The sequence below is a fragment of the Chelmon rostratus genome, chromosome 17 (genome assembly GCF_017976325.1).
Source record: "Chelmon rostratus isolate fCheRos1 chromosome 17, fCheRos1.pri, whole genome shotgun sequence".
Lineage (NCBI taxonomy): Eukaryota > Metazoa > Chordata > Actinopteri > Chaetodontiformes > Chaetodontidae > Chelmon > Chelmon rostratus.
In genome coordinates, this window is record NC_055674.1 from 19189653 (window position 1) to 19201448 (window position 11796).

An 11796-nucleotide genomic window follows, 5' to 3' on the forward strand; every position below is an offset into this window, starting at 1 on the left:
TACAAGGCTATCTCTGCACAATGGAAACAGGGTGTGCCTGTCAAGGTTTGCTTTTATCTCAAACTTAAGTTTTTGAGAGAAGTTAAAAAAATCTGAAGTACAAAAATAGACAACCTTACAGGAAACAGGGGCATGTCCTTATATAATGTGGCGCACAGTGTCAAGAAACTTTGAAAGTGCTCTCAAGGAATATAAAAGATTAAAACCAAGTATGATCAAAATTCTCTATTGCCTTAATTTATTCTGTTTGGTCACTGGTGGTGATTCATTCTGTTATGTCCATCAGTGAGTAATATATTACCTAACTAGTGGTTCTGGCATAATGGTCATAGACCATCATCACAGTAGTTAAGATGACGAGCCAGGCCTCCAGTTTGTCAGTGCTGCCTACAGACTGTGATTGCTGCATTGACGGTCACTGCTGGTGAAAACCAAAGGATCTTAGACAGATTGAAATGGCTGCCCAGCTCAATGTGTCTTGCTGTGTGGCCTGTAGAAGTTGGTTATAAGTGTGTATAACATCCAAACAGGTGTCGTTGTGCTATGCCATACAAACACCGGGGAAAGAACAGAGGAAACTCTCTTTTCATGATATGTTGATAGGGTCAACATTCTTTTTATTTTATTTTCCGATCTTGAAATGCTCCCATCTTCCACAATGAACATTAGTGTCTTTACATACATATTCATGTCAAAAGGAAGCGATGGTAATGACCAACTAGACCAACCACCACCCATCTCTAAACACCACACTATCTTTGCCTGTTTCTTTTTTTTTGTCCTCTTGTCTTTTTCATAAAACCATCAGCAAAACCACAAACATTACTGATTAATACACACTGAAAAAGGGCGGGAGGAGGGAGGAGGAATGAGGCAAATACATGTCATCACAGTCAATAGGAGAAAAGACACAGTATAGAGGGAAGCAGAACAACACCTTGAAGAAAAAAAAGAGGATATAAAACCAATGAAATTAACATTACAGTGTTGTTCAGGGGGTGGGGGAAGCTTTACATTTATACACAAGCACCAAAAAGCCAAACATGGTACATAGACTTTTGTTAAACTAAGATCCAGTGCAGGCAATTCATCACTGCCCAGTGGCAGAACTACCATGAGAAAGGGATGAATAACCCCTGAAATGAGTAATGGAGGCACATGGGAAACAAGGGACGTCCTTTTCTACATTAATTTAAGGGAGTTTTAACGCTGGCACCAATTGGAGGGTTGGAGAAATTTGGTTTTGCATTAGCTTTTATTTCACAATACCTCAATTATCTGAGCTCTATGAGCCGAAAGGGCCATGCTTGGTCACACTACGAAACCTCATTCCATGTCCTATAAATGTACAGTAACTATGGAGGGCTCTCTTAGGATACACAAGAGGAACTTGTTCAGAACTCAGTGCATTGTAGTGTGTTTACATGAATGTGACCTCCCGCTTCTGCCTCCAAGCATCCCATGCCTACATTACAGTTCAAACTCAAGGCTGCAGTATGTATCTAAAAAGGTCTGTACACATTCTCCGTCTATGTTCCTGTGGGCTTTTCTACAGTGATGGACGTGTGGAGAAGAGGGAAATAAATACATTGGGCCAGTGAATGGTAACAACAACAAGATATGGTTGATAAAGCTCAAATAAACTAAAGGCTTATAGCCTGCAGCTGGTGAATTCCACCGAATATTTAAAGGCTGGGTAAAGGTTAAGAAATCCAAACATTTTAATGAGGCCCTTGCCTCAGGAAACAACATGTTCTCCATTCAGTGCTGTTGGCGCTCCAAACTGGACGGCCATTTCTGTGTAAACAGGGCATTAACAAATGATTAATGCTAAAGCTTAACAATCAAGAGAGAGGCGTTTGAATTCGAATGGGTCCTGTAGCAACAGTGGACAATGTGGCTGTACAGTAATTGTGATTCATAATAAGATGGTCACTTTCAAAACCCTCTTTAACCATTGCAGGTTTGTCGCATTTTTGTTGAATTTGTATTCAAATTTCTTTGTAAAATATATATTTATAATAGATACATATATTCATATATCACAGTAATATACAAACCAAGTGCTTAAAAAATAAAGGTGATGGCGATCTTTTGTGAAATAATGGAGATGGCTGGGGAGAGTATGGGTTGGTAGAGGTAGGGTCTGGGAAGAGGTATGGAACTTAATATTTGTAGTGTTGGTGCTTCTTTGGTCGAGGGGATGTCCCCAGTGTGTGTTTGCATTTGATTTTAATTAAGGCAGATAGCCATACATGTGTATGTTTGTCTACAGTCAGATATGTACCAAATTCATAGTACTGATAAAGCTAAAAACTTTTCGTTTCCCTACATTCTTGTTTGTAAGTGATCAAAATGCTGACGTATGCTGATGCACTGTGCTGTATATTGTTGGATGGCAAAAGTAGAAAAGCAGGCAGTTCCATTCCTCCTCTCATTACATAAACAAAAGTGCTTCTGTAAGTATGTAAAGGATGTAAGAAATGACAAATCTGTACAATATATACAAATATGATACAGCCCTACAAGATGTCCAGCCTTTTTGGTGATATTGTGGGTAGGGGTGTAGAAAAGCCCAGCTTCCTGTCCCAAGGGCTTGAGGAGGGGATTTGATTATAGGGCAAAGGCATGATGGCAGGGTAGTTTTTAGAGGAGAAATGTCTTTTGTTTAAGTTGTGACAAGTTCTAAAAGACAAAGTCACCTAATCTCTCCTCTTGTTTCGTCGTCCACCTGTCTCCTTTTTCGCGCTTTCCTTCCTGACCCCCTCCCCTGAGGCCGTCTGTTTGCAGACCCCACCTGGGCTCTCTCCCTTAATGTTCTGCTGTGGCATGAGGGACAAGTAGGGATGCTGGGGCAGGGGAGGTGGTGTGGCAGAGGGAGGGGTTGTGGGGGACTCCTGGCCGGAGCAGTTGCCGCTGCTCCCGGTGCTCATGGCCCGGTGTTTGAGTCTGAGTTTGTGAGGCAACGCTGTGCCCTTCACCTCCCCCTGGGGATCCCGGACCTGGGCCTGAGGGCAGGCCTGGGAGGAGGGCAGAGGTGAGGCAGGCTGGTGGACACCAGTAAGGTGTTGGTTGTGGTAGCTGCCCATATCTGAGCAGGATGAGGAGGGGGACTCGTCATCATCCGTGGAGGCATCTTTATCAGAGCTGCGGGGATCTCCATCACTGGATGAAGTGTCTTTGCTAGAGGAGCCTGATTGGCCTTGGTAGTAAGGCTCGCTCCTGGGCCCGCCCTCGTAGGTAAGCACCGGTGGCTCCTCATCTTGGGCACTGAGGTACGAATGATGGGGCTGCTGGAGATGATGATACAGGTGGGAGTGGTTGACCCCCTCCATTTGTTTGTGGAGGAGCTCTGCAGACAAATCGCTCTCTTGCTGGTGCTGCTGCTGCTGCTCCTGTTGCAGGTTTTGCTGTGGAAGGTGGCAAACTCTGTACACCTGTCTTTCTCCAGCCTCGTTACGGCTGTCTGCGAGCTCATATGGCGGGGAGTCTAATGTCTTCCTCTCCAGCTGTTTTGTCACCTCAGCCAGCGTCTCCGTGGAGCTCTCTGTAATTGACTGGGACAGTCGGCTGCTGCCGCTGCTCTGCTTCGGGGCTGTCTGCGGATCGCTGTCCTGGGGCCTCGCCAGGGTGTCCACAGGATAGGAGGCACTGCTGGAGCCATACAGAATGACGCTCCTCTGGGCAGCAGGTGGGTGAGGGGCAGGCTGGCTGACAGTGTTGATGGCAGCCACAGGCTCTTGATGGGGTTGTTGTTGTTGGTGAAGGTGGTGGTGGTGCTGCTGCTGCTGTTGGCTGTGATAGGCAGCCTCCAGCTCCTGAGAATGCTGCTGGATCTGGTGGTGAGTGGGCACAGAGGCCAGACCACGGTGGATGTTGAACATGATCTGAGTGGTGGTGCCACTGGCTATGTCCATCTCCAGCCTGTCACCTTCCTGTTTGATCTCAAAAGGAATGGGCTCAGGGCTGTCCCTGGAGGAGCCATCGGACATGTCAGAGAGGGAGCCACGTGGGGAGTATTTCACCAGCTGCCTGTGGCCCTCGCTGCGTCCCGACTGCTCTGTTTCTGAAGAATCAGAGTTCATCATCACCTGAGAGCTGCTCGAGTAGCCACTGGAGTAGTACTGAGTAGAAGAGGAGGATGATCCTCCATTTCCCGCGTTGTTGCCTCCACCAATCTGCTGGCTCTTTTCAATGTAGGAGGCAGTGGTTATGAGGCCAAAGCGCAGCTTCAGCTGGAGCAGCTCTGTCTTGAGCCTCACATTCTCATCATTCAGTGCAATGACACGGTTCTCCAAAACCATATCATTGAGACGTCGCTTCTCCCGGGAACGCTTGGCGGCCTCATTGTTTTTGCGGCGTTTCTCCCAATAGGAGGCGTCCTTCTTCTCATCAGAGATGAACTCACGCTTTCGCCTGCAGGTGATATTGGGTTTGGGCTTGATGAGGCGCCCCAGGCGAGTTGGACTCCCTTGTGCAGATGGAGACTCTTCATATCCATTGAAGGTCTCAAGGCAGTTTAGGTTATTCCCTGAGTTTTTGTTTAATGTTTTGAGAGCTGAAGTCAGATTTTCCATTCTTGTCTAGTGGCAGCCAGTTTGAAATGTTTCTTGGGCGACTGGGGAAGAACCAGGTCAGAGGTGAAGGGGAGGAGGGGGTGCGACAAAACCAACCTTTGGAAGTTTTCTCCCGAAGTATGTGTTCTGTTTATTGCAGGTTCAGTATAGTTATGACAGGAGGGGACTCAAGTGTCCAAATTAATCAAAAAGATAAACAGCTGGAGCTCAGCATTAGCAACCCTCATTTATCCACTTGAAGGGTTTTTGGTTCAGTGTCCAGACTCTTCAAAGTATCACAGACCCTAAGTGGATCAGATCAGTCTCGAAAAAAGAACAAATGTCCTTAAAGTTGAGTGGATGAATGAATTGTCTTTTTTTCCTTTTGCTTTTCCGCGGTTGGTTTTAAAGGTTTAGCATGAAAACGGCACACTGAGCTAAGCTGGCGGAGAAATGTCCTAGATCTCCAAACTGCAAACAGCAGGATGTAGGTCGGCCCGTCTACCTCAGCGTGTCAGTCTCTTGGGGAGCCTCGCTCTCGCTCCCTCTGTCTGTCTCTCTCCTCTCTTCGGTTGACTGCAAGATGAAAGGCTGCGGAGACAAAGACAGAAGAAAAAAGATATGTTAATCCATGTGGACTGCTGGTGCTCCATCATATCAGACTGAAAATGATGTCTTTCAAGGCATTTCTTGGCATTCCTCCTAATTCTGTTTTTCTTTTAAGCATGCATAGTGATGAAAGACACATTTCTACATCCCAGCACCCTTTTGCTGTTTTGGCGTGTCTGGCTTGAAATGATGGTGTCACCTCTGGCAACCAATAAATGGTCACTAGACCTCACTGTCTGACCTTTGGGCCCTGCCATTGATCTGCTCCGTCTGCAGCCTATGACCCCTGACCCTCAGCCTGGTGTGTTGATGTTGACTTTTGTGATGTAATGAGGGCATTGAGTTCATTGCAAGGCTGACGATCCTGTTTCATCTTGTCACCCAGTAGTTATAAAGGCATCCATGTAATGTTTTAAACACATAGAAATATCCGAGCTCGCATTTTTTGAGGCAGCTGAAGGCAAAAATAAAAGGCCGGTAATTAGAAATGGCATATATGGCAATCGAGGCAAGTGCACACATGAAAGAAATAGTGTCACACCACAGAAACTGCATCAGTCTGACACATGCTGAGAGCACAGAACTGGACTGTTTAAGGATGAGCTTTTTTTGTTTGCCTGATGAGTATCTGGGCCAGACTGAGCGAAGGGTGAGTCAGACGCAGGGCTGGTGGGGTTCCCAGGATCCGTTTTAGAACATTTCACGAAAAGGAAAAACCCTGTATAAGGGACAGCCAACCCCTTTTTCCACTGAGAAAGCCCATCCACAAACATGGCTGCGACACCGCTACCCCCCATGCGTTCATCCGCACAGGAATGTGGCAGCATTCTTCGCCAAAGCAACTCAATGCCAAATCAATGATGCAGAGTGAGCAGATAAGGCAGACAAAGGCAGCAGCCAGTGCAGGTCAAGGATAAAGACACTGAGACTGAGGCGAGAGATTTGGAGGTGTGGGGGCAGCTGGGAGGTGGGGCTTTGATAAATATAGGTCAAGGGCCCCTGGAAAGAAAGGAGGTGGGAGGCGGGACACATTCAGGAAAAGACGGCCTGTTAACATTTGGGTGAAACACGAGGGTGGTCGGAAAGTCTCATAACTATGGAGATGGGTGACTCAGAGCTCAAATACAGCAGCGAGGCCTCTGCAATGAGCTGAACAGGTGGACCTCCAGACAAAACCAAAATAATTATTAGGGCATAACACCAATGATAATAATCTTTTTCAATTTTTTATCTTTTAGCCGTGTTAGCAGCATGGCTCTAGGGATGGCGGTGTCAGTCAACTGTCGGTCAACCACTCAAGACTGAAATATCTCAACAACCACTGTACAATAGAATAATAAATTCAAAAAATCTGATACACATATCGGTGGTTCCCCAAGGATGAATCTAATAATTCTAATGATTACCTGACTGTTCAGACAGGAAATGTTGCATTTACCTGCTTCTCGACCACAGGTCAGACTCTTCCTGGAAAATAATTAGGTCACACGTGTTTTTGTACTTCTGCATGGCTTTCAGAGATGTAAGACAAAAACAAACAAATGACTCTCTCTGCACTTCGGACTACCATGAACCGACATAATCAGACTGGCAAAATGACTCCAGTAGGTCTAGAAGGTCAAACATATCCAAATGTAGTCCCCTGCGAACGTATTGGTGTTTTCTATTTAAAGTAAGCATTATAACAGGGTCACGGTAGTTCTCGTCCATTTTTACCAGAGGCAGTTAATGTGCGTTACTCAACATCTGTACACTAGTTTAAACTGCATAAACACTATTACACTGTCTGAACCTGTAATCCCATAATCTGGCAAGGTGTTTGCACTGGTTCTACTCTGCTCTTCCTCAGGATCTGACACCATTACGTAACTACAGGCATATCGTCACAATGAATATGGATTATCACAAGAGGAGCTTTTCCTACCTCTAAAATGCAGACAATGGCAGACATGTTTTATTTTTTTTTCCAAATCTAATCTAAGAATCTACATTATATTCACACCATTTTTATTTGAAAGTGTCTCAAGTTTTTCCTCTCTGCTTTGCTCACTGGTTTAAGGTTATCCTCGTGAGCCTTTGACATGTGGCTGATGGGCACGAGAGAGAAAGAATGAAGAGAGAGACTTTTTTTCTCAGTATGTCCCACTGACCCAGAAACTGGCGACTGACCGCACTCTGTAAACACAAGGCTAGCTACTTCCACTGAACGGCTCGCCGGAATATAGGTCAGCCGAGCTGCGGAGAGGTGAGGCGGCGAGAGACAAGGGAGAGATCGGAAAAAAGACGAAACGCGATGGGAAGACAAAAACAGAACAAGGAGGCGCGGAGAATTAGAGCATTGTCTAAATATAGACGGAGGTGAGAGCAAGTGGAGCAGAGACAAAGAAGTGGTGGGAATCAGCGAGGGAGAGTTAAAACAAAGAGAGGGCTGGAGATGAGATTATACTGTAGCTGGGTAGGGGGGAAACCAGAGGCAATTGCGCCAATGTTGGTATTGCATCAATAGAAGGAATGTGTCACCCATAGCAACAAAAGGGGGGAAAACAGAAAGGGCAGCCAATCATATCGGACTCTCTCTCCCTTCCTCTGAACCAGTGGTTTGACATGGTCAAAAGCAGATGGTGAGAAAACAGCGTTCTGTAACAAAAGGAGGGTGAGTGACGTCACCGAGTGCGTACATTCCATATCTCTCCTACAGTCAGTTTAATTAAGTCACAGTGGTGGCTCTGGCTCTTCGCTGTGTGTTCGCCTCTGCCTCTGTAACACCCCTCAATACCCGACCATGTGAATGAGCGTGAATCATAGCGACCTACGACGTGTCTCCTTCACAGCTCAGCCTGTAAATCCATTTCACTCACCCGCTCTGTCACCGAAATTACGACAGATTCTCGTTTCCGCAGCTGCTTAAAGCCACAACAGCAGACACACGGCGAACAAATAACCGCCGCCAAAAAAGCAAGTTAAAAATGCAGCCATTTTATTTGCGCGCATAAATCTAATTTTCCAGCTCAAATGCACAAATACATCCCACTGAAGCAAGCGTGTCACAGCCCTGCTCCTCTGCACACATCCCTGCCCTAGATTACTCTGTCCAATTTATCATATATTCTTCACGTGTCATCACTAGGTCTCTGTGGCACTTGTGGAATGATAGCACAGTAAAAGAATCCAAGTTGCACTCGTTCGCACGGCCACAGGGCCCACGCCGCAAGAGTCTAAATGTGGCAATGAGCTTTGGAAACAGTGGACTGAGTTCAAACCCCTGCACGTGTTTCTGTGGAGTGTTTCAGGAAATGGAAGCAGGTCTAAAATAAAGAGGGGGGGGGGGGGGGGGGGGGGGGGGGGGCTCATGCTTCAGAGAAAAAGGGGAATGATGAAACTGTTGCCCCCCCCCATGCTACCCCGGGAAGAATGCAATGTATGGCACGTGGTGAAGGGTTGGGGGTCATGGGTGGGGTCTGCTTGAATTCCAAGTCCGGGGGCTGACTTTATCTTCCCAAGAAAAAGCAGAGGGGGGGGGGGGGGGGGGGGGTAAGGAATTGGGCAGCATGCCAGCGAGGCGGAGTCCTATCCCAGCTAGATCCTTGTTCCACGAACACACTGCCATATAACCCCTCTCTGGAAAAGGGAAAAAAAAAAAAGCTGAGTGACTCAGTCCATGTGTTGCACCAGTCACATGTGCTCCCGTGGCCTACTAAACGCTGTAATTCGCCTCTGTGCTGCCTCCAAACCACAGCACAATAACAAAGCACGGCCCTCATCTTTTATCATCTTACATGTGCCAGGAAACGACGAGAAAGTCAAGAGGCCACAAAGTAGGACAGAATGGAGACGCTCCTGAGAGTGAACTCCCCTCCTATAGGTTATTTATTGAGGTGGACACAGACAGGGTTTAATCACACCTCAATAACCACAGTTGTCTCAGCAGTAAAGATACTATATTATATACATATACTACGTCAAAAAAAAATGTTTTTATTGCATACGTTTTAGTAAGTGAAATGTTATTTCCTTAGGTGCGCAGGACTTTTATCAGTCTGCCAGTCTTGTTTTTCTGCATGCCTGACTCGTTTCTTTGTTATGGCGGGGCGAGGATTTATTTTGGTGGGGTTTTTTATTCTGCCTTTCTAGTCGGCAGCGTTGGGCGCCTCGCCCCCCTCCCACAGGACTAATGTGACCTACATTCATGGCTGGCATAGAGACCCAGTGTGTGCGCCAACCAATTGGCAGCGGCCGCTCCGCAGCAAAGCGCAGCGCTGCATAGCCACAGACTATGGGTTTCCATCGATTGCATAATCTGCCCCATTCTTTAATCCATTTTAATTATTTAATTCATTTATTATGCAACCTGCGTAACATCTTCTATGTTTCCTTCACCTCGCACAGCTCCAGATGCGGCACATGCACAACTTCCAATGCGTAAAATGCCCCCTGCCAGTGCTTCACTCCACAGAGGAAAGACACACTCACAGCAAAATCTGAAATAACTCTTGTCATCTAGAAAATCGCTTGTTCACACTGCTGTCTTACATGAGCACAAGCTGCATGTGATGCCTGAACGCATGGGAACGCTGCAATAGGTGGAGGCGGGTGACCATGCCCACGTGCAGCGTATAAACCACAAAGCCGGTGTGGAAAACCAAGTAAAGATTGGTTTTCTCTCTCCAAACAAACTGTAAAATGCCTCATAAAATGCCTCGTCTTTGTAATCTATGAACCTCCAAGTCCTCGCAACATTTACACCACTCCTGAACCTGTGCTGGACCGCAGCCAAACGGAGTTGTTTATAGCCGCTCCGGTGCAGTTAAAGGCCATAACGCATCGTTTAATTGCGTCTTAGGTTGGGCTCAAAGCAAAAAAAATAAATAAAATAAAATAAAAAATCCCCACCACTTCTGATTCACGCAGCAACACATTGTGAGAATATGTTACCCCGCATGCCTCCTTTGTTGCCCTGTCTGACAAATTGTCTTCATGCATATTTAATTGGATCCCCAGTCATCCGAGGCGACTGCGCGGGTCCCTCAATGCTATGATATTCACCTCAAAAATAGACTCGTCTCAAGAAACAGTGCACATTTTTCATCCGCTGTGTAGTCTAGTTCCACAGAAACTGTCAGCTGAGCTGCTCTGGAGCACAGGCACACGTCTGACCCACATTCGATCCAGATGTTCGGGATCCACACCTCACCTGGCCTGGGGGGCTGCACTCACCAGAGACCGTGAACTTCACCATTCTTCATCCCTTAATCCGTCCTCGGCTCCCATCACAGACGTTGTAAAACAAAGCGATGGAAGCTGAGATGTCCACATGGATCCGGGACGAGCGATCATGCCTGTGTGCGCGCTGTGGTTTGTGTTGTGCTCCTTCAGGCTGCTCGCCCACTAAAGGGTTAACCCGGAGTGCTGCACAGCCGCGTTAACCTTTACAAAGAGCTGCTACACGTGACGGGGAGAAGTGTGTCCTCGGAGCCTGCATGGGATTTTTCCAGTTATCTGCATGGACTAGCCTACTAACCCAAAAGAAGGCGAGCAGAAATATAAACCTGACTCTGAGCGTTGCGTACATGGAATATTCGCTTTTGTAATGATATTATTTTCCAGAATGTGATCAATAAAGGATTCAATTATATCGTCTTGCATTAATAATTAGAGGTAAAATAACGATCTGAACGCAGGTGTATTATCAAAGCAAAACTGGGATGAGCAGACTGAACTGGTCCCTAAAGTACTACAATAAACCGTGAAGTGGGTTATGCGCCACGACACAACAGCGCGGAGGTGTTGACCCTGCCTCATTACAACTGGGGCACCGCTCCAATACATCCACGTTCGCCTGCGTGCGTTTCCACCAGACGCACCTTTTTCTGAAGGAATCCCATAGCCCCAGCCCCCCCACTCACACCCCCGCCCACACACAGACACTCACATATAGTCTTCAGAGGGATACAGCCTCGCCTTGACATTGGGAAGATGCGCCCGAGCACCAAAACAAACACAGATGCAAAAATGAAAAAAAAAACATGCCGAGAAAAAAAAAACAGCGCATTCAGAGAAGCCTGTGTATCCAACCAACAATTAGACAGGAGCATGATTAATGGAGTAGTGCGGTTATTAAAATAAGACAAACTTACATTTTTTTCCTCTAAAGATGACAGAATCCACAGCGGGCTCCAGCAGCCCGGTTCCTGCGCAACAATCCGCTTTGCGCATCGGCCGCCGGTCCGCCGCGCTCAAACTCACGCTCACGCACACCGTCCGTCACTTTCAAAACACCAGCTCTCCGATTAGCGCAGGTATATGCGAGAGTGTGAACACAGTGCCGCTTGTTTTCAGTGCGCTCCTCATGTTTGCTCCAGTTTCTCTCTCTCTCCCTCCCTCTCTCTCTGCTTCTCTCTCTGAGGCTCTAAATGTATGTTAGTGGGTCAGTTGTTGCATAACAGGACGCTTTGGGTGCCTAGTCACGTTTTTTGTTTCTCTCTCGGCTCTGCCCCCTCCCTCTCTCCTTGCCTTCAAATCCTGTTGCAGGAGAGGAGATGCAAGGGGGAGGAGAAAGGCCTGGAGGGGGAGGGACTCGGCTCAAAGCCAGACTCAGTCAGATGAAGGCCTATGATACCCATAATCAGGTTAC

General features: G+C 46.9%; 1 protein-coding gene across 1 annotated transcript; it reads right to left on the reverse strand.

The window, feature by feature from the left end:
• Positions 1-609: 609 nt before the first annotated feature.
• Positions 610-11541, reverse strand: LOC121620826 (putative uncharacterized protein DDB_G0268364). The gene is made up of 2 exons (XM_041957052.1): positions 11300-11541; positions 610-5147 (listed from the first exon to the last, which is right to left on the reverse strand). The coding sequence occupies exon 2, from the start codon at positions 4575-4577 to the stop codon at positions 2703-2705; it is 1875 nt and encodes a 624-aa protein (XP_041812986.1). The 5' UTR covers positions 4578-5147; positions 11300-11541; the 3' UTR covers positions 610-2702.
• Between the last annotated feature and the right edge of the window lie 255 nt (positions 11542-11796).